This window comes from Chiloscyllium punctatum, chromosome 25 (genome assembly GCF_047496795.1).
Source record: "Chiloscyllium punctatum isolate Juve2018m chromosome 25, sChiPun1.3, whole genome shotgun sequence".
Taxonomy (NCBI): Eukaryota; Metazoa; Chordata; class Chondrichthyes; order Orectolobiformes; family Hemiscylliidae; genus Chiloscyllium; species Chiloscyllium punctatum.
The window spans coordinates 22,378,641-22,405,760 of NC_092763.1; the positions used below are offsets into that span (position 1 = coordinate 22,378,641).

A 27,120-nucleotide genomic window follows, 5' to 3' on the forward strand; every position below is an offset into this window, starting at 1 on the left:
ATAAAGGGGGCGCAGTGGTAGTCTGGCGCACTGACCTCTACACCGCTGAAGCCAAATGCTAACTCGAGGACACCTCTTCCTACCGCCCCCTCGATCATGACCCCACCCCCCATCACCAAGCCATCATCTCCCAGACCATACAGAACCTCATCACCTCAGGAGATCTCCCACCCACAGCTTCCAACCTCATAGTCCGGGAACCCCGCACTGCCCGGTTCTACCTCCTTCCCAAGATCCACAAGCCTGACCACCCTGGCCGACCCATTGTCTCAGCATGCTCCTGCCCCACTGAACTCATCTCTACCTACCTCGACACTGTCCTATCCCCCCTAGTCTAGGAACTCCCCACATATTTTCGAGACACCACCCACGCCTTCCACCTCCTCCAAGACTTCCACTTCCCCGGCCCCCAACGCCTCATCTTCACCATGGATATCCAATCCCTCTACACCTCCATCCACCATGATCAGGGCCTCCAAGCCCTCCATTTTTTCCTCTCCAGACATCCCCAACAGTACCCTTCCACCGACACTCTCATTCGTTTGGCCGAACTGGTCCTCACCCTTGGTAAAAACAATGACTGCAGATACTGAAAACCAAATACTGGATTAGTGGTGCTGGAAGAGCACAGCAGTTCAGGCAGCATCCAACGAGCAGCGAAATCGACGTTTCGGGCAAAAGCCCTTCATCAGGAATCAACAATTTCTCCTTTGAATCCTCCCACTTCCTCCAGACCAAAGGGGTAGCCATGGGCACACGTATGGGTCCAAGCTATGCCTGTCTCTTTGTTGGCGTAGAGCAGTTGATCTTCCGTAATTACACCGGCACCACTCCCCACCTCTTCCTCCGCTACATTGATGATTGCATTGGCGCCACCTCATGTTCCCGCGAGGAGGTTGAGCAATTCGTCAACTTCACCAACACATTCCACCCTGACCTTAAATTTACCTGGACCATCTCTGACACCTCCCTCCCCTTCCTGGACCTCTCCATCTCCATTAATGATGACCGACTTGACACTGACATTTTTTACAAACCCACCGACTCCCACAGCTACCTGGATTACACCTCTTCCCACCCTACCTCTTGCAAAAATGCCATCCCGTATTTCCAATTCCTCTGCCTCCGCCATATCTGGTCCCAGGAGGACCAGAACACACCAGATGGCCTCCTTCTTTAGAGACCACAATTTCCCTTCCCACGTGGTTAAAGATGCCCTCCAACGCATCTCGTCCAGATCCCGCACCTCCGCCCTCAGACCCCAGCCCTCCAACTGTAACAAGGACAGAACGCCCCTGGTGCTCACCTTCCACCCTACCAACCTTCGCATAAACCAAATCATCCGCCGACATTTCCGCCACCTCCAAAAAGACCCCACCACCAGGGATATATTTCCCTCCCCACCCCTTTCCGTCTTCTGCAAAGACTGTTCCCTCCGTGACTACCTGGTCAGGTCCACGCCCCCTACAACCCACCCTCCCATCCTGGTATTTTCCCCTACCACCGCAGGAACTGTAAAACCTGCGCCCACACCTCCTCCCTCACCTCTATCCAAGGCCCTAAAGGAGCCTTCAACATCCATCAAAGCTTTACCTGCACATCCACTAATATAATTTTTTGTATCTGTTGCTCCCGATGCGGTCTCCTCTACATTGGGGAGACTGGGCGCCTCCTAGCAGAGCGCTTCAGGGAACATCTCCGGGACACCCACACCAATCAACCACACCGCCCCGTGGCCCAACATTTCAACTCCCCCTCCCACTCTGCCGAGGACCTGGAGGTCCTGGGCCTCCTTCACTGCCGCTCCCTCACCACCAGACACCTGGAGGAAGAACACCTCATCTTCCGCCTCGGAACACTTCAACCCCAAGGCATCAATGTGGACTTCAACAGTTTCCTCATTTCCCCTTTCCCCTCCTCACCCTAGTTCCAAACTTCCAGCTCAGCACTGTCCCCATGACTTGTCTGGACTTGTCCTACCTGCCTATCTCCTTTTCCACCTATCCACTCCACCCTCTCCTCCCTGACCTATCACCTTCATCCCCTCCCCCACTCACCCATTGTACTCTATGCTACTTTCTCCCCACCCCACCCTCCTCTAGCTTATCTCTCCACACTTCAGGCTCACTGCCTTTATTCCTGATGAAGGGCTTTTGCCCGAAACGTCGATTTCGCTGCTCCTTGGATGCTGCCTGAACTGCTGTGCTCTTCCAGCATCACTAATCCAGAATCTGGTTTCCAGCATCTGCTGTCATTGTTTTTACCTGATTGGTACTATATGATGAGTTTCATGTTATACACGAATAACCTAAAATATAACTTATGCCTAAGTCCTTTTTGCTATGAACTATTCACATGTTTAATCTTAGTGGGATTCTTTTGGCCAAAGCTATGAATTACGATAATTGAAATCAGTCTGGAAATTCTGTGGATGTTGTCAAGCTAGGAAGTGTGTGTAGCAGGCCTCTGACCAGCTGTACTAAAGCTTGTTATCAGCTCCGTAAACAGAAATCTCCCCCACCCCTTACTTTACATGTATTTTGTCAGCATGGTTTATCACTGATGTTTATAGTACACACCTTTAGCTCCAGGACAAAAAGGCTTAAATTCAGAGGACACAATTAGTTAAATGCTTCAAATCTGATTTCCCAGCTGGTGATGAGAGATAATCTCATGGCTGGAGGCCTTTTGACCAAAGCTCACTTGCTCATGTGTCTCATAATTCATTGACCCTGCCAGTGAGTTTGCAAAGCTGGCACTTGGGAATATAGAACTAGATGAGGCTGCATCCCTTGATCACTCGAAGCGGTTTGTTTTGTGCCTTCCCAATTAACTTTATAATAGAATACGAATGTGTACTTTTAGGAAATGTATTTTTATATGAATATTTTAATTCTAATCATGTTTGGTTTAAAGTTGTGATTGACCTCATTTGTGCTATGCACAATATCAGCACTTTACTGTTAAATGTGATTATAGTGCTGTAAAGGCTGTGTGCTTTTTAAAAGCTTCTAGCTCATGATGGTTTGCCATCATACACTGTAAGGATATTAAAATTAGCACAATACAGTCTTTTTCCCCCATTGTGCAGCTTGGTCTAGGAGCCCCAAGTTAATATACAAATTGATTCATGGTGATATTTTTGGCTCAGTCTAAAGTTCATTTATTTTAAAAATATTGACTTTGAATTTAATTAAATTCAGCAATAAAAGAATAGGAATATTATTTATCAAGGTTTAAAATCATTCAGATGCTGTGGTTTATATATCTGGATATGTAAGGTGTATTGATGAGAATTGAATTATAATAATGAGAGCATACTAGACATTTTCTGTCTTTAAGGATAAAAGTTCAAAATTTGAACAATCATTCTATGGGTTAAATCAGGTACCACTTGTACCCAGCCAACACGCATTTACAAATGTGGTTTTTATTTTATGGTGCTGAAGTTTCCTTTTGTGCTCTGTACCTTCTGCTGTGCAGTACATTTTTAGTGGCTGCAGAAGTGCAATTCCTTAAAAGTGTAGATACAGTAAGTAACATACAAAACCTTGGAAGAAAAATTGACACTTTGCCTTTGGGTTTCTTTTTGAAGGGGGAAGTAATCAGCATTTTAGCAGTGAGCTCCTTGTTACTTCATACACCTTTTTTATGAAATCACTTTCTGTTTAGTTTCATACGGACATGAAGCAGCTCTACAAAATTTGTCCATCTGTTTCCATTCATGGAGAAAAACTAGACCGTTCAAGTGACTGCCCCTTCATTCTTACTATCGTCTATCTTTCATCATCCTGGCAATTGCAGTGGGGAGGACTGGAAAGTAAAACCGGTTGAATCCTAACCATGGATTTTCACTGCCTCTCTTGCGGCAGTGGAAAGTGAAATCACATAACAAAGTAATTCTTTAGGATCTTTCTGTCTGCCCTCTCACTTCGGTACATGCTCTCTATTACACTCTCTGTTACAACCTGAATTTAGTAATTCAAACAGCGCTTCAAGTTGCAAGCTAATTTTAGAAGGCTAAACACACAGGAATTGTGTCAGATTCTTAATTTGTGAGTACCCACACGAGGCCTTCTCTGAGATGGACCAATTTAGTCATAGCTAAATCAGTACGTGGGCTAATCTCCAGCATCTTATGCTCCTAAAATGTAAACTGCCAGTTCCCAGCTCTAATTCCACAGAAATGTGATGTGGTCATCAGCTAATAAATTAGGTCTATAATATGGATAATTAGCAAAATAAATGTTTGTGCTGAAGAACTGTAGAAACATGAAACCCATACCAGCTAAAATCACAATATTAGATTTATGTATTAGGGCGACAGAATGATTATTGAAAGCATTGTATAAGATGGTGGTCTGCTTCACGGTTGTAGATTTTGCAAAGCTTTAAGACCTGACAGATGCACCTCCATAAAGGCTCATAGGTGACTTCAAAAAACATTTGATCATTACATAACCATGTTTGATTTTAAAACTTTCAACATTAATTGCCTGATACTTTTTCACAATTGCAAGAATTTTGGAAAAACTTATTATTAATGGCAATAGAGTATTGACATTGTGACTCTTAGGATGTTCATGTTTTGACCAAATTTTTAAATTTTTTGCTTGCCTATTAAGTTTGCCAAATCCTGGGGATACGCAAATTAACTGAATTCTGTGGGATATAACGGGGTATGTACATTTCAAGCCGTCTCTCAGTGGCCACAAGTAACGACTCAATTTTTACTTGGACCAACTATCGGCAATTAAATATCTGCTGCATAAATAGTGTTTGAATGTTACAAGTGGATTGGGTTTTTAGACTTATCCGCATGTCCTTTTGTCCATCTTTGATGTCAGTGTTCACAAGTAAAACCCTTACTATCTCCCTGTTTCTTTCTCCAGAGCATAGATAGTTAACTAACTCTTCTTTTCTCAACTTCAATACATCTGCATTGTCCCTTTATCACTTCTTCCCTCCTCACCCATTGAAAATTATATATAATTGCTTTGTATTGAGCATTAGAGCTTCTTGAGGTCTTTGTAACTTGCTGTCTATTTTAATCTTGGACCAAAACCATTGTGTTTTCAGAAGCAAATTGCAGGTTAGGATCAGGTGTTCTTTTTTAAAAAACAAATCTCAAACCGAGTGGGTATACCTTGAGAGGACAGATCAGGCAGCATTTATGGAGAGGGAAACGGCCTTGCCAGTTTTGAGTGGATTTCTCAACTGACTGCTGCTGGCTGCTTTGTTGTGGGTTTGTTTTAATTTGTTCCATGATCATAAAACTGGTGTTGTTCTCAATCTTTGATCTCCCCCAAACTCAGCTCTCCTTTCTATTGAAATAAAGTTCAAGATGTACACTGCTGTATTTAGTAATGTTTGCCATGGCGTGGGAGTTTCTAATTATGAAGTGTTCATTGATGGTGATGCTTTGCAAATTATTGGTAAAGATATCTCATAATTATGATAATTGCATGTAGATTGGGTATTGCTTGATTTCTTTATATTTGCTTCAGTTCAAGTGCAATATGAGACTTGATGTTGTCATCCATCATGAAATATTACATCATTATATTGTTCTTAGAAACATTGTTTTCTTTGCTTTCCTGGGGCTGCCAGCTTTGCTGAATCAAGGCAGCTGACTGAAAACAGTAAAGCATTCAGAAAAACTGAAGAAAAATATCTGTTTGGCATTTGTTATCTTATGCCTCAGCCAGCATAATTGGAAATGCTCACTTGTCGTAATTATTTATAATCGAGGATTTTGGAGTTACTGACCAAGAATCTAGGCTGGCTATCATGATCAGCTACAAATGTCTTTGAAGCTCAATAAATCTATGCTTCCTCTCCTCAATCGTATCCACTTCTGCCCCACCACCTCCAGCCCCCACTATATTTGAACACATTTGTCCCATCCTGAGCTGGTCCAGTTGAACAGGATGAAATTGAATTAGCTGGGCCTTGTCGCTGATCTGCACCAGGCACTACCTTTGCTTGGACCCATCTGTATTTGGAATCATATGGTCCATACTAATGATTAATGTGTTTGTTTTCACAGCTAAAATATTCTGTTCAGGCTGCAATGATGATTCTGGTTTATTGGGCAAATTTTAATGTATGAGGATAAATTGTTTTGAATTATGCTAAAACGTTATTGCAAGTTAATTAATTCTTTAGTTTTGTTTGTGTTCACTTCAGAGATTAGATTACATTACAGTGTGGAAACAGGCCCTTCGGCCCAACAAGTCCACACTGCCCCGCCGAAGCGTAACCCACCCATACCCCTACATTTACCCCTTACCTAACACTACGGGCAATTTAGCATGGCCAATTCACCTGACCTGCACATCTTTGGACTGTGGGAGGAAACCAGAGCACCCGGAAGAAACCCACACAGACACAGGGAGAATGTGCAAACTCCACACAGTCAGTCGCCTGACCCGGGAATTGAACCCGGGTCTCTGGCGCTGTGAGGCAGCAGTGCTAACCCCTGTGCCACCATGCTGCCCACAATAAAAACTGGAATTGCCTCTCACTGGTTTTGGCTCCTGAGTTTTGGATTATATGACCCAGGTTAATCATGCAAAAAATAACTAATGGAGAAACAAAAAGTAATTGTGAATTATGTGTCAAACTGAAATTTTGTAATTAGTTCTGCAATAGGCAGGCAAATATTTAATTGGAATCATTATGAAGCTTTTTTATTTTTGCTGGCTCAGGGAATTATGTCTTTGATTTTGTAGATAGAAATTCAGACTCCTGTTTAAGTTTTCAAGGAGAATATTTAATTTACATCGCAACATTCTGGTGTCCTAAAACATTTCACAACCAATGTAACAGTACAATTATTGTTGAACGATTACTAACTCCTACAAACAGTAAGCACATCTATTGGTCTGGACGTTGATAGTGTTGTTTTGAGTATGAATGTTGGCTAGATGGTGAAAAAATATTTTATTGAATAATGCTGTGAAATTTCCTCTATCCATCTAGGTCTCAGTTTAATGTCTTGATGGAACAATACTACATTTAATTATGTGACATTGAACTGTTATGCATTATTATGTAATTGGTCCTGGAGAAGGGATTGTAACTAGCTTTCTGCTTTGGAGTGCAATGTGCTTCCCCTGAGCTAAACCTGATATTATTTATTTGTTTAGAATGTTAGGCATTCATGTAAGTGTTTGCTTTGAAAATGTTCGTAATTTTCTCAATCCACAATTTGGTCTGCCAGATGCAGACCTGAAATGAATGGGTAGCTATCTTTTGACTGTCATCTTTTTCTGATATTACTAGTTTACATTGAAGATGTTAACTATTAGAAAATGACCTGCAGCTCTGCTAGACATTGAACAATGATAAGGATATCTAAACACCTTCCACTCAAACTGACCACCATCACATTGTTCAAGGAGGAGCCTGTCAAACGTTCAGGCTGGATACACAACGGCATCTTTGATGTGAGATCCCAGTAAATGCACCCAATACTCAATTTGTTCTGATGCAACCTAATCTTGTTGATTAATATGGCACAATATATATCTTTTTTATAGCTATGTGCTTTGCCTTGTTGTTACATGAATTTTCATTAGAATTTAAATCCAGAAAACTTCATGGCCATTTGGTATTGGCTTTGTTCGTGGTACAAATTTCAAGATTGATTGTGACTTGGAGGCTGATCTATCCCAAGGGATTAATAGTAAAACCACAATAGTTTTGAAGTGATGAAAATAACTTATGTGAAATTATAAGCAGCAGTATTATATTTTCAGACCAGAAAATGGAAACAGAAGAGGCTGAATTTAACAAATGAGAGAGTAGGCATCTGTAATAGGATAAACAAGTCATCCACTTGTTATATGTAGTGTTCGTGTAAAGATTCCTTAATATTTCTCACAATTGAACGTATTCTAAACCACAAGCCATTCTCTACTTTAAAGTAGAGATCACATGAAGCATATTTTAAACCCAGTATTTTCGTATAACCATGGTCTTTTTAATGGACAGTATAGCAGCATTCTTCAATGCATTTGTCTCTTTGCTACACGATACAGGAATAACATTCTTCATATTTTGTATGGTAGAGAGAAAACTTACTTTATCCGATTTATTTGTTAATGATTTAACCTAATTAAAATTGCAATTAGTGGCTTATTGAAGTATTGTAGTTGCCAAGCTTCCAGTGCTTATTGGAGGGTGTGTATGGTTTCAGCCTGAGAATACTATAATGGGCGTGAGGATGGCTGTTATGAGTCATAAACTTTCAGTAGTTGCTGGCTGCGTTTTTACATGGTTTTGTGACTAAGTAAGTCTGCAGTCCTTGTTGAATTGTGCTTTTGTTCTCTTGCCGTTGTGTATCCAGCCTGAACGTTTGACAGGCTCCTCCTTGAACAATGTGATGGTGGTCAGTTTGAGTGGAAGGTGTATAGATTCATTTGGTTTGTTTCCGTGGAGATTACTGGTCATAGTTTGCCTCACTTAGTTAATTCACAATATTCATGCCTTGTGGATCCTATGTTATCAAATGACTCAATATTGAATGGTGTCCCAACAAGTTACATTTGGATCAGGTTCAACTTGAGGTCTCTTTGGCTAAAAGTAAAAGTTTCCTTTCTTAAAAACTGGTGGTTCAATGTTATACTGAAGGAATGTAACTTGTGAAAGGTTCAGTATTGTTTTGTTATAAAATCAGTGGAAATGAATGGGCAGGCTGGTGAGAAATGGGGCAGTTGTTTATTGATCTGCTGTATTATTGACACATATACCAAGATACAGTGGAAAGTATTGTTTTGCATGCTAACCAGACAAACCATACCTTAGATAAGTACATCAGGATAATAGAACAGAACACAGAATATAGTGTTACAGATATGAGAAGGTGCAGTGAAAGATCAACTCTAATCTATGGGAGATCCGTTCATAAGCCTGATCACAGCAGGGAAGAAGCTGTTCTTGAATCTGTTGGTAATGTGTTGAGACATTGGGTACAGGATTTTACAGAATGTGTACAGATATATCTCAGATGATGAACAAATATTTAGCAATATTCTGAAGTCTTCCTTTGTATCTACAACTGCATTACCATTACCAGACATTGCTCCATATTTGCAGCAGTAGGTTTTGGCAAATTGTAGTATGTATTCATTTTCTCATTATGACAGTGAAAACAGTGAGCAAAAGGAAGACATTCTTTTTTTTTATCCAACCTGTCCCTCACTGCAAGCCTTGTGCAGCAGGGTACAATCATTTCAAACCCGACAAAGACTAGTTTGAAAATCTACTTTTCTATGTGTTGGAAATGCACATTTATATTGGTTATGCAAAAAAAAAATGAAAGCTATGCAACTGTTTGGATATTTTATAGATTAAAAGGTTTCTTACCATATGATCTCAAGAAAATTATGTCAGCAACCCTTACTGTACTTCTGTTTTCACGGATGTGGGTGATCCTCAGAAGCAAGGGTCTTTGCTTCTCCCAGTAGAAGCTTTGGAGAAATGGATAACGTTTCAAACAATCAGTACTTCAAATTACCTCATAAACCATGAAAAGCTGAAAAGTAAACAGTTTCAAATGACTCTGATGCAGCTTGATTTCAATCTTATCTGAAGGTCTGCCATCATTCTATGGCTGTCATCAATTCAATTTTGTTGATGAGAAACCCGGTGGACCAGGCGGAGACTGTTGTCTTTTGTGGTGTGTGTGCGCACGTCTCTGTCTGTTTGGAATGGGCGATGTAATTCTAATTCTGGATTATAGCTCAGGCTTTAAACCCATGTTTGCCACTTGTTTTAAGAATAAATGTGTTAAAATATACAGATGATTTTGAGTTCATTATTGAAGCCTTGGAGATATTGTATTCGGAGATTAGTAGTACAAAAGGAGATCCATTATTTATTTTATTGAATCCTCATATACATACTAATCATGCAACCTTTGGGGTTGAGGAGCTGGATTGCTAGTACATTCCTCTCGTCACAGCAATACAAAATACTCCTATCACCACTTCAGGTGCTCAAATCTAACCTAGATGATCACTGGGACCTGATTAAAATGATGTGGAAACTATCTTTTGTCTAAGGTAATTTCCACTGCAGCCAGAAGCAGGTCTCTTGGTTGAAAGAATTAAATGGATCAACAATCAGCATTTGAGATAACTTGGGATATGACCCTTGACTCTTTGAGTTGAATCTGCTGCTTTGTAGATTGAGTTAAGTTAGTCAAGTATAACATGCCCAGCATTTCTATCCTGTCATAATTGTTTCTAATGTCATCTTCTTGATGCAGTCAGGATTGCTAGTATTCATCTTGAACGTTAACAACTAATTGTATTTATAAAGCACCTTTTAACAGAATAAAATGTCCCAAGGCACTTGAGAGGGCATCATAAAAAAAGCAGGATTTTGACCCGTTGACACTATTAGATCAGATGATCAAACTTGATTTTAAAAAGTCAGTTTTAATGGGGAGAAGTGAGATAGAGAACCAAATACATAGCCACTAGTAGGGGCAAGCAAGAGGTCAGAATTGGAGGAGTGTAGATATCCAGTGGATTGTGCAGCTGGAGGAGCATCGTGATATAGGGAAGGAAAGAACAAGGAGAGATTTTGAAACAAAGGTAAGGACAAGGACAAGAATTGTTTGACTGCAAGTCATTGTAAGTCATTGAGCACAGGAGTGATAGCTGAGAAGGAATTGCTGCAAATCAAGACTCAAACAGCAGAATTTTGGATTACTTCAAGTTTAGGTAGAATTTGAGACATCAGCCAGGAATGTGTAATGGTGAGTCTAGAGGTAATTGAAGCATTAATGAGTGTTTCAGCAGCAGAAGAGCTGAGGCAGGTTGAATTTGGATGGTTTTACTGAGGTGGAAATAGGCCACTTTGGAGATGGAAGGAATATGAAGTTGGTTGTTTATCTCGAAATCAAAAGTGACACCAAAGTTGCAAACATGCTAGCTTAATCTCAGCCAGGGAGATTGATGCAAATGGTAGCTCAGGACTAGTGCCCGAAACGTTGATTTTCCTGCTCCTTGGAGGCTGCCTGACCTGCTGTGCTTTTAAAGCACCACTCTGATCTAAACTCTGGTTTCCATCATCTGCAGTCCTCACTTTTGCACAATGTATAGGACATATTTAGGCAATTTTCCACACTGTCACTGTCACGAGTGTTGTAGCTGTAGTGGAACAGTTTGGCTAGGGTTGGGCAAATTCTGGAGCACAAATCTTCAGTACTATTGCTGAATGTTGTTAGCGCCATAGTATCTGCAGTATTCAGAGTCTCCAGCTGTTTCTTGATATCATGTGGAGTGAATCGAATTGACAGAAAATTGGCATCTGTGATGATGGGGACGACTGGAAGAAGCCAGGATGGATCAGCCACTTGGCATTGCAGACTGAAGATTGACAGCAATAAAGCAACAAGTAACCCAACACTGAAATGAAATAACTGGATTCAAAGACAAGTGAAGTTACTTCAACTTCTCTGCAACTTAGGTAGTGCTGCCTGTGAAAGGAAGCTGGTGGGTCATGAGAGGTAAAACAGGGAGACTAATGGGAAAGGGGACATGGAAATCATGCTAAGAAAAGGGAAGGGTGAACAAAGTTTTTGAAAGTACAACTTAAAAGATGTGACCCAGGTTAACCTTAGAGTATGTCCAGGTTTAGGTTGCTGAAGAATTGCCTACCATTAATAAATACTAATTGTGAAAATCCATAGGAAAGGAACTAAGACACTCTGTAACAAACACACTCTGTACTCTTAACTGTCAGAACTATGCAGTCGGTCCAAGGTCTGAGACATGCCGTTCACCTGAATTGACTCACAAGATGCATGAGGCATCATTATTGAAGCAGCCGGTGGGAATATGAAGTGTTTTTTTAATTTTGAAATTGGTAAACCAACTGCCTTGCACAACACATTAATTTAGAAATATTTTTGGTGTTATAATTCTTTTTATCTTGTTATAAATTGCAATGTACAAGTCAACTTTATATTGAAGATGACCTTATTTATCCTGTCTCAAAATCCTGTTTTTGCGTAGGTGAGCATGACCCATCCCTGTCCCTGACTGCTTTATTGACACAGCATGTCATACTGTCTGAGTAGTTAGTCTCGACCACAGAGAAGTGTATTTTACTTGGCAGCTTATAATTAATGATATGTCTATGTTATCGAAATGCACCAAAGTTTAAGACTTGCTCATTTTTTTGCATAAGATGTTGATGGCTCACTTCAGTGATTCACATTTATACACTGACAACTATTGCAGTCATGCCTTGGTCTCTGAATTATCAGGTGTCGGTTGTTTATTTAAATGTTGGGGCATTATTGCATTATGTCCATTCAAAGATTTTAAATATCAGACTATAAAGAGACATTTAAATGTGACTGCAGGCTTTTTATTGTACTGTCCATTAACTATTAATAATTAATCAGTAATTTGTTGCTAAGGCTTTAGTTGAACAAAAAAAAGTTGTCAATTTAAGGTCAATAATCCTACTTTAAACTTTTGCACTTGGCTTTTCATCCTTTGGTACTATCTATAATTAACAGATAATGTGGACAGAACGAAGCGTCAAAATGACTTGGGATTTACTTAGTGTGTTCTGATTTTTATTTGAGAGCAACTCATATTTCTGCTCCCTTGTTCTGTTGAGGATTGCATATGTGTGTTGGGGGATGCAACGAAAATGAGAATTCATTTATTATTTATCAAAATCGTGGAATACATTATTTGCATTTCACATCCCCAGAACATTGAACAGGCAACGATCAAGTTCTGAAATAGAGTTCTGCTGTTTGGTAGACAACTCTCCTGTCTTTATCACTCCCCTATCCGAGACACACAATAACTTATTTATGTTTGCCAAGTGCTCAGTTTGAAAATCCAAGTAATGTTTTTCACAACTTCAGGTACGACTCCAGCAGTTCGTTTTCCACATGCATTTCATCTGACTGCCTCTAGGTGGAGACAAAGCCACAAACTTTCCATTGCTGGTGAATTACTGTACTTGAAGTATTTGTGTTGAATCTCGAGGAAAAATAAACCAAGAAGCCAGTTTCTGCAGTACCCCGCCAGCCCCCGCCTCCTGAATGTAAAATAAAGTCCACTGCTGCCGTAAATATAATGCCAACCATTTTTCATGTTCTTGCTGCAAATTCCAACTCAATACAAGTCATATTACATCTCTGCAGTACAACCTAGACGGAAAGATGCCTTTGTGCAATTTATGATGAGTTTGAAGATCAGCTAAGGCTGCATATTCAGTGCAACTGAAACACTGAAACTCTGTGTGCAATTGGTTTGCCCTAAAGCCTTGAAGCTGTGAAACCTGGCCTTGCTGAAGTGTGAAGGGAATTAATATTGACTGTGGATTAACATGACAACCAAACAAATTTGCATTCATATAGTATCTTTTAACATAGAAAAATAACATTCACAGAAATTTATTTGTTGATTGCAACTCCAAGATACTGAGCCCCTGTTCAAGTGTGGCAGTTGGCTGGGTGCGGGTACATGGTGAAGATAATCTTAGTCAAAGGGAGTGTGTGTGAAGGGGTGGGGATAATGGTTTAAGGTGCATCAGTAAGAAAGGCCAGGAGGTGGAATCACCTGCATTAGGAATTAAATGTCAGAGTTTAGGCTAATCTTGATGCCAAGTGCAGGTCTTCCATAGCTATATTGCAGTTATGCAAATAGAAACCATTCAATCCTGGGTCCTGTCCTTTCATGTATTCTGAAAGCAATGCCTCATTTTCATTTGATCAGATGGAGATACATCAGTTTTTTTTGAACAATAGCAATTTATCATGAGTAATGTCGTCATTCTGTAAAACTGAATCAGCATATCACTCATCACTGAGTCGGAAGATTATTGGTTCACCAGTACCATCCCACCTTCCCCCCCCAGGGGCTTGAGCGATTAATCAATGTTGACATTTTAGTCTAGTACTGAAAGCGCATCTTTGAACCTAAATGTTCAATGAGATTTCATTGTCTGGTAGAAGGGTGGACTAAAGCAAATCCCATTGCACTGGGAAATTCTCTGTATCCTGGAGACATCCTATCTTTTAATTCACATGAGCATCGCAGATGAACTAATGTTTTCTCGTTGCTGTTTGTGTAAATTAGCCATCCTGTTGCTCTGTCCACATTCACCTACTCGGCTCCAACATGGCAAATTCTTTTGTTATTTTCCAAACTTTATCTCCATGAGCTCATTCAACTGAGATGTCAACATAAAAGTGTGATCTATTCAATGTATTTTAACTTACATCATTTTATATGAAAACAACCTTTATATTACAACTGTTTTAATTTGGATTGTTTGAAATGTAACTCCAATTAGCAATATTCACATGGATATAACAGTTCCCTGAAATCAGAAATTTGAATCTGCAGTTCTACCAATGGAATCTCAGCATTTTTGTACTCAAATTATAATATTGATTAGGTAAAAACAATGACTGCAGATGCTGGAAACCAGATTCTGGATTAATGGTGCTGGAAAGGCACAGCAGTTCAGGCAGCATCCAAGGAGCAGTAAAATCGACGTTTCGGGCAAAAGCCCTTCATCAGGAATAAAGGCAGAGAGCCTTAAGCGTGGAGAGATAAGCTAGAGGAGGGTGGGGGTGGGGAGAGAGTAGCATAGAGTACAATAGGTGAGTGGGGGAGGGGATGAAGGTGATAGGTCATGGGGAGAGGGGGGAGTGGATAGGTGGAAAAGAAGATAGGCAGGTAGGACAAGTCATGGGGACAGTGCTGAGCTGGAAGTTTGGAACTAGGGTGAGGTGGGGCAAGGGACTTCAACAGTTTCCTCATTTCCCCTTCCCCCACCTCACCCCAGTTCCAAACTTCCAGCTCAGCACTGTCCCCATGACCTGTCCTACTTGCCTATCTCCTTTTCCACCTATCCACTCCACCCTCCTCCCTGACCTATCACCTTCATCCCCTCCCCCACTCACCTATTGTACTCTATGCTACTTTCTCCGCACCCCCACCCTCCTCTCACTTATATCTCCACGCTTCAGGCTCTCTGCCTTTATTCCTGATGAAGGGCTTTTGCCCGAAATGTTGATTTTACTGCTCCTCGGATGCTGCCTGAACTGCTGTGCCCTTCCAGCACCACTAATCTAGAATAATTTCTGGGCAGTTACATTCAAGTTCTTTTCGCTCCCATTCTTCACATTTGCAGAGTTGTAAAATTGTAAAGTATTGTAAGAAATTTTGAATTTCTGTGGCTTGCAGCAATTATTCTGTAGCACACACAATTATGTTTGAGTAAAGCATTAACATGTTTTGCTCTTTGCAAATACTGACTCATCTCTGCTTTTCAGCATTTTGTGTAGTAATCAGTGTTTTGTTAGGTTGTTCACCTGCAATGTATGATGTTGTATTATTCCTTTTAGCAGATACTATTTGTCTAGTAGATTGCACGTCATAAAGAAAAAAACAACAGATGCTGGACAATAGAAATATAACCATGTCCATACTCCATGTGTTTCATCGTTCATGTCTACAGGAAAAGGGGAGATGATGGACCCTGTCAGATGATTCCCTGAGGAGGCTTTCAAACTCATTTGGCAGAAAATCGCACCAGAACTTTACGGCAAGCGCCAAGATTGTGAGACAGCTATCCCCATAAGACTCTATTACGCAAACCCAAAATCTCCCCGTGCTTCACCTGGCGAAGGAGCAGCACTCCGTAAGCTTATGATTTCAACTAATCCTATTGAGCTATAACCTGGTGTTGTGTGACTTCTGACACTACATTGTCTTTTAAGCTACTCTGATAGGAGGAACCATTCATTGCCCAACTTCTAGGGTGCAATATTTTTGCCAAGCTTCATACTGACCAACTCAATAATACAGGATACTGTGCTCCACAAGCTGTTCCCAGGAATGCACCTTGAGACAAACATCAACTGTGACTAGAAGACTATTGACTTGGTACAAGATGCTCTTTGGTTTGCCTGAAACTTGCTGGTGTTGCAGTGTCTAGAGATGCATTCAAAAACTTAAGCATAAGGTAAAGGAGTAGGAGTAGGCCATTTTCCCGCTTGAGCTTGCAGTGGCAGTCAGCAAGATCTTGACTGATCTAATTTGGCTTCAACTCCTTAACCATTGCCTGCCTTGTGTATCCGAAGTCTACCTAACCTAGCTTTGGATATATTCAGTAACTGCTTGTGTGGGAACAGAAATCCATACATTAATGACTCAGAGGGAAAAGATTTCTCATCTGAATGTTATATGTTAGACCCTTTAGCTTTAAACTGACAAGTCAGCTCCAAATCTTGCATGTTTTAATATCCATGTCTGTCTTCTATTCTCCAGTAGATGTTAGTCCATACAGCTCAATCTCCTGATGAGGCAAGACCTTTCTCCTATGAATCACCTTCGTGAACCTTCTCTCAATTGCTGCTTGTGAAAGTATATCCCTGTTTGAGCAAGGATATGTTATTCATCTAGAGACCTAGGCAACATTCTGGTATCCTGGATTCAAATGCTGCCATGGCAGAAGGTGGAATTCAATTAAAAAAAAACTGGAATTAAGGATCTAATGGTGATCCTGAAATCATTATTGATTGTTGGAAAAACCCACCTGGTTCCCTGACGTCCTTTTCAGAAGGAAATTGTTGTCTTTATCTGGTCTGGCGACATGTGATCTTAACTGCCTTATGGACAATTAGAGATGGGCAATAAATTCGAGCCTAGCCAGTATCATCTGTATTCCATGTTTTTTTAAATTGTGCACAGTACTTTTGGTATGGTCTCATCAATGTCCTTCATAGTTCTAGCAAGATTGCCTTACTTTTATACTCCGTACACCTTGTGCTAAAGACCAACATACTGCTTGTCCTCTTAATTATTTGTACCTGAAAGCGCATCAATTTATTGCAATAAATATGGTAATTAATGAGCCATTACCCGCCAGATGAATTGGTAATTTATTCCAAAAATCCAGCTCGGTCGTTATTGTCCCTTCAGGGAAAGGAACCTTCCGCTCCTACCTAGTCTATGCTAAGCATGACTACTCAATTAACCAATGGGATGGATGGTTATTCTTATCTTGCTCTGCAGCAATTAATACAAGGAGTTCAGCATGGGTGGGTGGAGATATTCTAATCTCTGATGAGAAGTAGCAATGCATGTAAAATTGTAGAATCTCTGAAGATTAGTCAGCATTAACCTAATTTTTTAGTTGAAGCAGAAGCAAATTATCTCTGAAGTGTGATGTTGCAAGATCAATGAAGAATTTCTTAAATATTGAGTTTCATTGTATGGTCGTAAATTGCAGTTTCACATCTATATATGTATAAACAAAGTTCATTACGTTGAACTGGATTGATTCCATCATGGTTTTAGAACTGGCATATGCACATTGCTGTCTGATAAAAGACCAATGACATTCACTTCTTTAGTTTTGTGTCCCTCTCCCCAGTTTTAATCAGTTTACATGTACTTGTGTGTATAAATGTAACTAGCCAATAGTTCTCTGTTAACTGCAAGTCTGTTTTCAACATTTCTTTCTTTTCTCTACTGACATATTTAGGGTTGATATTGTGATTTCTGCTCCTGGCTGTAGAATTGGAGAAGATGTTAGAAATTTTCTGTCAACGATTGTAGGTGGTTTATCCCAGACTTTGCAATATTTATGCCTGGAGGGCCAAAGCTCCACCGCAGGAACATTCATCATGGAATTGCCCCTTATGGCAAATTCATCACATAATGAAAACTGCCCATCAATTCAGTTGGCTGGGGCTTTGGTTGTTACGTTCAAACATATTTGTTTCATCTTTTTTTAACCTCGAGGAAGGTGTGTTAAGTGAAGAGCCATTTTACAGGTTCTGATTCAAGCAGAGGCTGTAGCCGTAGGTAATGTAGCATGCTTTCAGGAGTGTGTAATGTGAGGTGAATTTATAAACTGTTTGGGATAGCAAGTGGTCAAGCAGAATCTTCGTAGCCCACTAAAGTGTGGGTTTGTTTTTTTTCCCCCATCCCCAATTTTTATCGCACTAGCTCTATAAGTTTGACAGAGATGCAATGCAGTGTCCCATTTACTGGGGCTATCCCTCAAATTAGCCATAACTCCATGGCAACCATATTACTCTGATTTAAGAAGTCATGGGTACTCGATCCATGGGATTTCATCCAACACAATGTTATGTTGGCTCTCCGCATGTTTTTCCAAGTTGGTAGCGAAGTTCATTTCGTTTTTAGAAATTGCAATTAACTCTGCTTCCACTATTCTTTCAGGCAAAACATTCTAGGTCACATGTCCAACACTCCCCTCTCACCTTGGTCAATTATTTTGAAGATTGTATTCTCTGTTTGGTGGCCCTGTTTATGTGCTCCATCAAACACTGCAGATTTTTGAGCATCTCTATTAAATCTCCACTGAACCACTGCTCTGAGGAGAACAGTGCAGGTCTCTCCAGATGATTAAAACCTTCTTATTTATGAAGCTACATAGCCTGAATATTATCATTAAGAGTTTTTCAAACCCTGACGAGATAGTTCTTCATTCCCCTCCCTCCCCCCCCCCAAAAAAAGCTGCTTAAACTGACACCATCTCAATGAAATACACACGTAAAATTGTGTTGCATAGTCATGATGTCATGTCATTACAATTGTCACCTTTGTCAGGGACTTCAAGACTGTCAGTTTTATCATGAAAGCAAGAAGAAAAGCAACTACAGAAATGTTGTCTACGAGTGAACGCTGCATTTCGTGCTCATGCCAAGTATTTTCAGCTCTGTAATATTGAACTTAGGCAGCACTGTAAATCTGTTGTTTATCCCCAAACTCTGTTCAGTCTGGTTCTGACATAAGATTGAAGGCACATTCACACTATAGGTGCAGTGTGGTTTGCTAAAACAGAAATCATTTATGCTATTGCATGTCTGGTTTTATTCTTAATGAGATAAACAATTCTCTTTGCACAAATGACAGATAAATATGTGCCTGTTTTCAATTTTCATTTCGGTGCAGATATGGAAGTATAGTGTTTTATGTTACTTGTATACAATCCTATGTTAAATATATTCTGATTGTGTATACAAGTCAAACAATATGTAATAACTAACTTCTCTGAAGTCTTTGGAAATAGAGCATAAAATATTCTGAGGTGGATTGCAATCTCTTGCAAAGAAAAGCTTTGAGTAGTCATTTTTCTTTAAAAGAAAGGGGCTGGTCAAATATTAATATGTTGCTCTCGCTTATGAAACCACATGTCCTGAATGTTATCATTAGGGATGCTTATCAGTTGCCAGCACCTGGGATCACCAGCAGAATAGTCCCAGATGGCCACCTGCTTGACCAACTGCCCCGACACAACTTTGAGTGTTTGATGAGGTATTTGAGAATCGTTGAATTGGATCGTTAGCAGCACTGCTGATTGTGACTGCTGGAACCTACTGCAAGCAGCCCGCTTCCCTGCAGAAGACACAGAATGAGAGTCATGCCATACAGCACGTTGTAAAACACTCCAGTGTTTGAGTGTGGAGCTCGGCAAGGAGTATGGGGAAAATAAAAGCATACTGAGCAGCAGACACTGGACGGGCATTCAGGAAATTGCATCATTTCTGATTTTTTGACATCTTGGACTCTGCATTGTGGCTGTGATGGACTGTTAGAATGGAAAAGATTTCTATCACAATAGCATTGATGCTATATTTGGATGGAGCTTTCACAGGAGAAAAATAGGCTGCTGAATTTGTTCCCTGATGTCTATTAGCAGTGGCCCAGGGCTATGCTGAAATTTATATCACATTTGTATTGTTGCAGCCCAAAAGAAGAATTTACAGAGGATGACAAGTGTATTTTGAGTAGGTATGTTGATGACTCAAATCTATCACATGATCCTTTGTGTGTGTGTGTGTGTTTTCCCCCTCAACAGTGCTGTTCAAATCTTACTGAAATGAAGGGTGTAAACTGTGAATAATTTACTGCTTCATTGCAGAGCTTCCATACAGGTAGCACTGTTCTTGCAGTCCTTATCTTATTCGAGCAGTGTGCTGGTAAACAAAGCCCTAGTGTGCTGTTTCTGAGAATCGGTCTGCGTGTTGCAGTCAAAGCTTTCCCTTGAATAAGGTGACACTATTGTTGAGTTAGCACGATTGAAACCACATCTTGCGCTTCAGGAGAGACAAAGGATTTGGGGAAGGAGAATGCCTTTCAGCTCTGTTCAATGAAATACAGCAATGGAAAGCATTAGCTTAAGAACAGTGCCAGAATGATTCACGTGTTCTAAGCATCAGCCACTGTGAACAGTCTTATCTGGTATGGAGCTCATTGCTGGAAGTCTGTTTTGGAAATGCTTGTCGCTGGTATGATAGTACCTTTATAACAACATGCCATTGAAATGGAAAACCAGTAACCCTACTAACTGGAAATTCCCAGTTTCTGTGCTTAAACCGTCTAGGACAGCAACACTGACTCCAGCATACATGTAAGTTTGCTGATGCTCTCTTGGTAAAATGCTGTGTTGATTTTACATTTTAATATGCTGGTAATGTAGAATATTCATGAATGTACCTTCTAGCATTAATACTGAGTTGATGTTTCAGACCTGACAGCTAAAATGTATCAGATTGTTAGTTTTGCTTGCACTTCATACTTTCTATTCTGCAAGGATTTGTGCTGCCGTTTAACGTTTTACCCTGAATGCACTCAGTGACTGCATTTGAAGCGTGCTGCATTGTGCAATATCTGACACTTGATCATTTATTGCAATTATGCCTCGATCTTATTGTTATCAGCCCCAATCCCTGCACTTTGATTTTTTTTTACTTTACCGCTGTAAGCCACCAGGTGTCCTGGTTGAAATGTTGAATCGTTTTTTTGTCCTTACTCATCTTCTGACACGTTGTATAGTGCTGCTTTGGCACGTGCTCAAGTGAAAATGAGAGTTGAAGCACCTGAGTGAGTTTCCATTGAACAATTTTCAGTTTGAAAAAAATGTTCATCTTATAAAGTGGTTTGCTGTGCAGTTTTGTATAACGTCAAAATAGAGATTTTTGTTTAAGGGTAAAAGTGTCATGGGGTCACGACTGAGTGTCAGGTAATGCTTTGTCATGTCCTGGCTCAGCTTTCTTTTGTGGCTGAGGTCTGCATGTTGAATTTAGATAAGGTACGATGGTTAAGCTTTAGGTTAGAAAATGTGGGAAACCAGTCTCCCAATTGTTCCTATCAATAAGTTTTGTTCTTTGAATATGGTTTGATGTAAGGTAGACTGTGTAAACCTAAACAGAGTAATTGACGGTAATATCTTGACTCTCTTTATAGCTCCATTCATGTTTAAAAAGTCTTTAGCTTCTCTGCAAGATTTTTGTTATCTGGATTTTGTCCATTACATTAACTCCTTTCTTTAAAAAAAATTGTATTAATGTATGTAGGGATTTATTTATCAGATATTTCTCGATTTCCACATAAGTTTGTAGTCTGGACTGGTTTCTCGAATATTTTGGAGATATTATAATTTTTGTTGTTGGTTTCCTTGGAATTCTCGGGTTTGATTGATAATATTGCCTGCATGATTTGGAGATGCCGGTGTTGGACTGGGATGTACAAAGTTAAAAATCACACAACACCAGCTTGTAGTCCAACAGATTTAATTGGAAGCACTAGCTTTTGGAGTGTCGCTCCTTTCTGGTGAAGGAGCAGCGCTCCGAAAGCTAGTGCTTCCAATTACCTGCATAGGTCTAGATAACACTGTTAAACACACCCTGCAAGGCAAAATTTTTTTTTAAATCTGTAAAATATTGTGTAGCTTGTATCTTTCTCACTCCTGCCAGATGTTATGACTGTGCAACTGAATGCACCTGTTTAGTGTATATGACACCACTTTCATTTGCCTTTCCCTCCAATGATTTTATCAGGAGCCCAAGGGTTTTCAGAAAGGAAGACATTGCATTGAATGCTGTGGACAGCAACAGCTGGCCACCCGAGCCATACGTTTGTAAAACTGCAGATCCTGATTTGCTTGGAAGCTGTAAAAGAACCATTGCAGTTTACCAGTAAGAAAGGAATTAGATTGACTGTTGAGAAAACTGGCTAGAAACCGGAGAGATCTTATTATTTCACAAGTACAAATAATTGTTGACAAAATCCATTTATCACTCTGAAAGGCAACTGAGAATTTGGTGTAAAGTGAAACCACTTATAAGTGACAATTAGAAACTGAGAATATGTATGTTTAGGCACAGTATCGTCTTTAACTCCATTATTACTAACTATCAAAAATGTTGAAGATACTTTTAGGCACTGCTGTTGTATGAATGATACATCATGAACTGCAGTTGTGGTTTGTTTTTATGGGTTGACTATGGTGGAATCAACACTATGTTCTCTCTTCCAACTCTATTGCCCAGAAGTTCTCAAAGCGCTAATGATTATTTCACTGATTCTCCAAATTGATCAAAATTTGTTTTTAGAAACATTGATATGTAATAAATAATAGTGATACTAGCAAGGTATAAGACTGAAAACACTCAAGGGTGGAATAGAAGTCATTAGTGAGTTACAGATCTCTAGCTATCTCATGTTTCCAGCACCACATTTTATGTTATGCATATATTGAAAATCATCAGCTTTATTTTGATTTGGAAATTAACATCAGCTTACTCCTGCACCTATTTGGTGTTTTTTCTCTCAATCTCCGACTTGCTAGAACCAGGATTGTTGTAGATATTTTCCTAACCAACCTGTTCAGAGATTGGGCTATCCCTTTGCCAGTGAGGAAAATAAGCTTGCGATGGGGGTTGGTACTGTGGTATTGTTATGTTGAAATTAGGACCAGGCCTTTTAAAAGTAACATCTGGTTAATTAAAAATTAATTAATAATTAATTAATGCAAAAGATGTGTTACTTTTTAAAAAAAACTTTAGTGCTCCTCTCTGAATGTTCTGCATACTAGAGTTTGGCCGGAACTTTCTAGATTGAAATTGACACTGTTTTGCTCAATTAAGTGAGTGAATGAAAGGTAAAGTTCAGTCATAACTTGCAGCCTCTGAGTCAAACGATCTCGTTCCATGGACATAGAAGGAAATCTAAGCTAATACTCCAATGCCATACTGAGGAGCTCTACAATGTTGGAGATGAGACTCTCCGATAATAGTTTGCCCTGTGTGGGTGAAAATAATTCCATGACAATATTTTTAAGAACAAGTTGATTTTTTCTGGCACACTGGCATATTGGTTCTTCTGTCCACATGTGATTTTAAAAATGACCAGATTCGCTAGTTCTTATTTCATTGCTGTTCAGGGGACATTGTGTAGAAGCTGCCTGCTGGGTTTTGTACATTACCAAAGTGCTGATTCTCCACAAGTGCCTAATTGGCTGCATGGTGTTTCAGGCAATCCTAAGAGCGCAAAATGTGCTGTAGAAATAAAAATCTTTCCATTCAGGAATGAAGCAAGTAATTAGAGTATAAGGTTAAAGGTAAAGTCACCAAACCAGACCATAGGGCTGCTCTCATTAGAGAAAGATGACTGGTCATGTTCTAACCTGAGGGTCACCACACCTCAGCTGAGGGGAGAGATTGAGAAGGAGAATTCTTCATAGCAATCTCAGCTAGTGTGGGGGCCAGTTATCTCAGTTGGCTGGGTGACCGGTTTGCAATGCAGAGTGATGCCTATAGTGTGGGTTCAGTGCAAGTTCAGGTCAACTTATTGAATAACAAAATAAACTGGAAGGACTGTGTAGCCAAGCCTGTTCCTAAGCCTTTCTCAGCTTCTAATTGTTTGTCCTTATCTCAGTCTTTCGGATTCCTGAGTGGCCGCTGGGGAACGAATGAGAAGCTCCAAAAGTGTAATGGAAACATTAGAGCTTGGAATATTTGGGCCATGAATCAAAAAATTATACAGCAAGCAGAAGACAAGAAAGCAATGCCCATCCTATTAAGATTGAATAATAAGCACCAACCATGTTTTAGAGTTGATTGCATTTTCATAGTTTACTGTGTAAATAATATGCCTAGAGAAACTATATGTTTAAAATGAAGTTGCTTCTGTTAATTTTGTGAGCATGTGGACAGTCACACATGGCAAGTGATTTGTAGTTGAATAGCATTTTTCTAATGATCATCGGATCTTGAAGTGCATTACAACCAATGAGCTACTTTTGCAGAGCAGTGGCTGATGCAATGAAGGAAGCACGACAGCCAAGTCATGCACAGCACTAATAGCAATATGATAACAACCAGGTAATTTGTTTGTGATGTGACTTGGATAAATTATTGGCCAGGGCACCAATGATAATTCCCCTGCTGTTCTTTGACATAATGCCATGTGGTTTTTTTAACGTCCTTTTGAGTGAATGGAGCAGGCTTTGGTTTATCAACTTTGCTGAAAGGCAACACTTTGAACAATTCCACAGATTCCACCCCCCGTCAATACTGCACTGAAGGGTCAGCTTTGCAGCAGGACTTGAAACCAGGATCTTGTTACTTGGATGAGAATGCTGCCAACTGAACCATTGCTGACACTATTTAGAATGTATTGCCTTCTGGGTCAGCTTGCCTCAGCTGTTTTTGAAAGCTCCATGTACTGTACACTTTGGCAATCCAAGCTAACTAGTTTGTAAAGGACAGCTCAATGTTGGAAATGCCTCAGAGTACATTTGCTGAATTCCACGGTAGAGATAAGGGTTTAAGATTTTGACAGTCAGTAATGAAACCCCTTTATTTAAAAAGAGAAAGAGACAAAAAGCCAGTCAGCTTAATGTCTGTCATTGTCCCAATGTTAAGTCTCTAATAAAGGATAAATAACAACATTTAGAACTACATAATATGGTCAAACAGAGTCAGCGTGACTTCATGCCCAACAAATATATTAGAATTATTTGAGTAGGTAACAAGCAAAATAGATAAAAGGGAAGATGTGGTTGTAATACATGTTGAGGCTGGGTTGTAGAATATTTGTAAAACTGAGATAGACAGATTTTTAGTGAGTAATGGAACCACAGGTTGTATGAAAAGGCAGGAAAGTGGAGTTTAGGGTTATTGGATCTCTATGATCCCATTGAATGGCAGAGCAAACTCGATCAGCTGAATTTACCTACTTCTGCTTCTATATCTTGTAATCCGATAGTGTGTGTTTTCCAAATTGTCCAGAAATTCATAATCTAGAGTTCCCTGCTAAAGGATAACAGCATTGATGACGGAATATTAAATTAAGATGTAACTTCATATTTAAGCAAGAGAACAACTTTTGAAGGTGGATGTATTCTTACAGAGATGGGCTAGAATTACCGTTCTTAAATATATAACATAGATTCAGTAGCCAATATTTAGTTTTGCAGCGATTTTTTTGAGGCTTAACATTAGATCTAGTTTGTTATCTTAAATCACAAGACAAGTTTGGTTCAGTTGTTTAATTGATTTGTGATAATCGACTATTGAGCTATTCATGTTGAAGTTGCTCTGGGAATACAAGTTTAACCACACATTGGCTAAAAACAGAAACATCAATGAGTTTAGTGGGATTTGATAATATGTCTGATCATGCATGAATCTGATTACTTCATTGGCTCTCTGTTACCCTTCTGCACTTCTTTTTGAAATTGTCATTATTTGCAAATTCTTTGACCTCCCTGCCTTGAATGTAGAAGCAAATCCTAAGTAATTCATGGTACCATAATATATAAAAATAAAAGCCCAGACAAAGAAGGAGATATTACAATAGGTGAATTAAAAATGGTGGAATTTAATGTAGTACATTAGAGGAGACAGAACTGTGATAAGCAAACTCATTTCAAGAGACTGACAGGATGGTGATGAGTAGGTAACGATAGAAACCCTCTCATATTTCTCAAAGTTGGACAATATCCTGGCCTCTGTCTCAGTACCGCATTATGCAAAGATATTTATCCACTAAAATATCCAGGGAGATGATAGCAAAGTCTTTTCACATTCTTTCTTTTAAAATTCAAATTGTCTCTCTTCCTGACCATCCATGAAACACTTGCGACAACGTCTTGACTTTATTACAGCATACTGTTGCAACTCATAGTCCAAGAATTTAGTTGGCTCTCTCGGATTGTTAAAATTACTAGGTCTGTACTTTATTCACATGATCCATGCCCTAAGAGACCATATGTGGAGTCTGTCATCCAGCCTTATCCGTAGAGGTACAAGCTATCCATTACACTATGTAATTGAAATTCTACTATTCTTCTATACTTTTGGAACCATAGAAAACCTATTGTACATGGGAAAGCAACTTGAAAGGAAGGGAGGATGTAGAAAAAGAGAATAGGACTTGCAGCGATGCAAGTCAATAACAGAACTGCAACAAAGTGTTCTTGTGCTAAAGCATTTCTGTTTTGTTCTAAGTACTGACAGTCTGCATAGTTGTGTTAAATCAAGAAATGGATTAAATGAGTGAGCAAAGTTTTTTTAGCCAATGGTGTTCAATTTGCAGCATTGTGAGGTCATCCACTTTGAATTTATGAAATATGTTCTTTTTTAAAAAACCAAGCTTATTGCTTGGTGTTCAGGAGAATTGACAGATTTCAGTGTTCATGTGAACGTGTTCATGATGGTGGATAGGTGCAAAAAGTAATCAGAAATGACAAATGCAATGTTGGTATTTAATTCAAGTTGGTTGGAAAATGAAAGTGAGGAAGTGAGGTTTCAGGTGCAAAATGTTAGCCAGATGCCCATTCTAAATACTGCACTTACCAGGAAGATGTAATTATCTTGAAGTGGTTATCGGGCAGATTCACAACATTGATGGAAATTGAAGAATTGAGTTATAAACAGAGATTCCATTATTTGGCTTGTATTTTCATCAGTTTAGATGGTTCAAGTATGATCTAATTAAGGAGAAAGTGAGGACTGCAGATGCTGGAGATCAGTGCTGGAAAAGTGCAGCAGGTCAGGCAGCATCCGAGGAGCAAGAGAATCGACGTTTCGGGCATAAGCCCTACTTCAGGAATGAGGAAAGTGTCTCCAGCAGGCTAAGATAAAAGGTAGGGAGGAGGAACTTGGGGGAGGGGCGTTGGAAATGCGATAGGTGGAAGGAGGTCAAGGTGAGGGTGATAGGCCGGAGTGGCCCCACTCACTTGAGCTTGCTTGAGGACATCTGAAAGATTTCACATTGCTGATTTGAATAGCAGCAAGGAAAT

The 27,120-nt window shown here is 39.7% G+C and overlaps 1 protein-coding gene across 5 annotated transcripts in view; it reads left to right on the forward strand.

The window, feature by feature from the left end:
- Positions 1-27,120, forward strand: part of klhl13 (kelch-like family member 13) — a 204,633-nt gene that overhangs the window by 75,257 nt on the left and 102,256 nt on the right. The window contains exon 2 of one of the 5 annotated variants that reach the window (XM_072594814.1): positions 15,514-15,696. The exons of 2 other annotated variants lie outside the window; for them this stretch is intronic. Coding sequence is in view for 2 of the 3 variants with exons in the window: in XM_072594811.1 (XP_072450912.1) it covers positions 20,345-20,442 (98 nt within the window). In the remaining variant the exon portion in view is untranslated. Of the gene's footprint in view, positions 1-15,513; positions 15,697-19,361; positions 19,824-19,962; positions 20,443-27,120 lie in introns of those variants that run through there. 2 more of the 5 variants (XM_072594812.1, XM_072594811.1) reach the window with 2 other exon arrangements.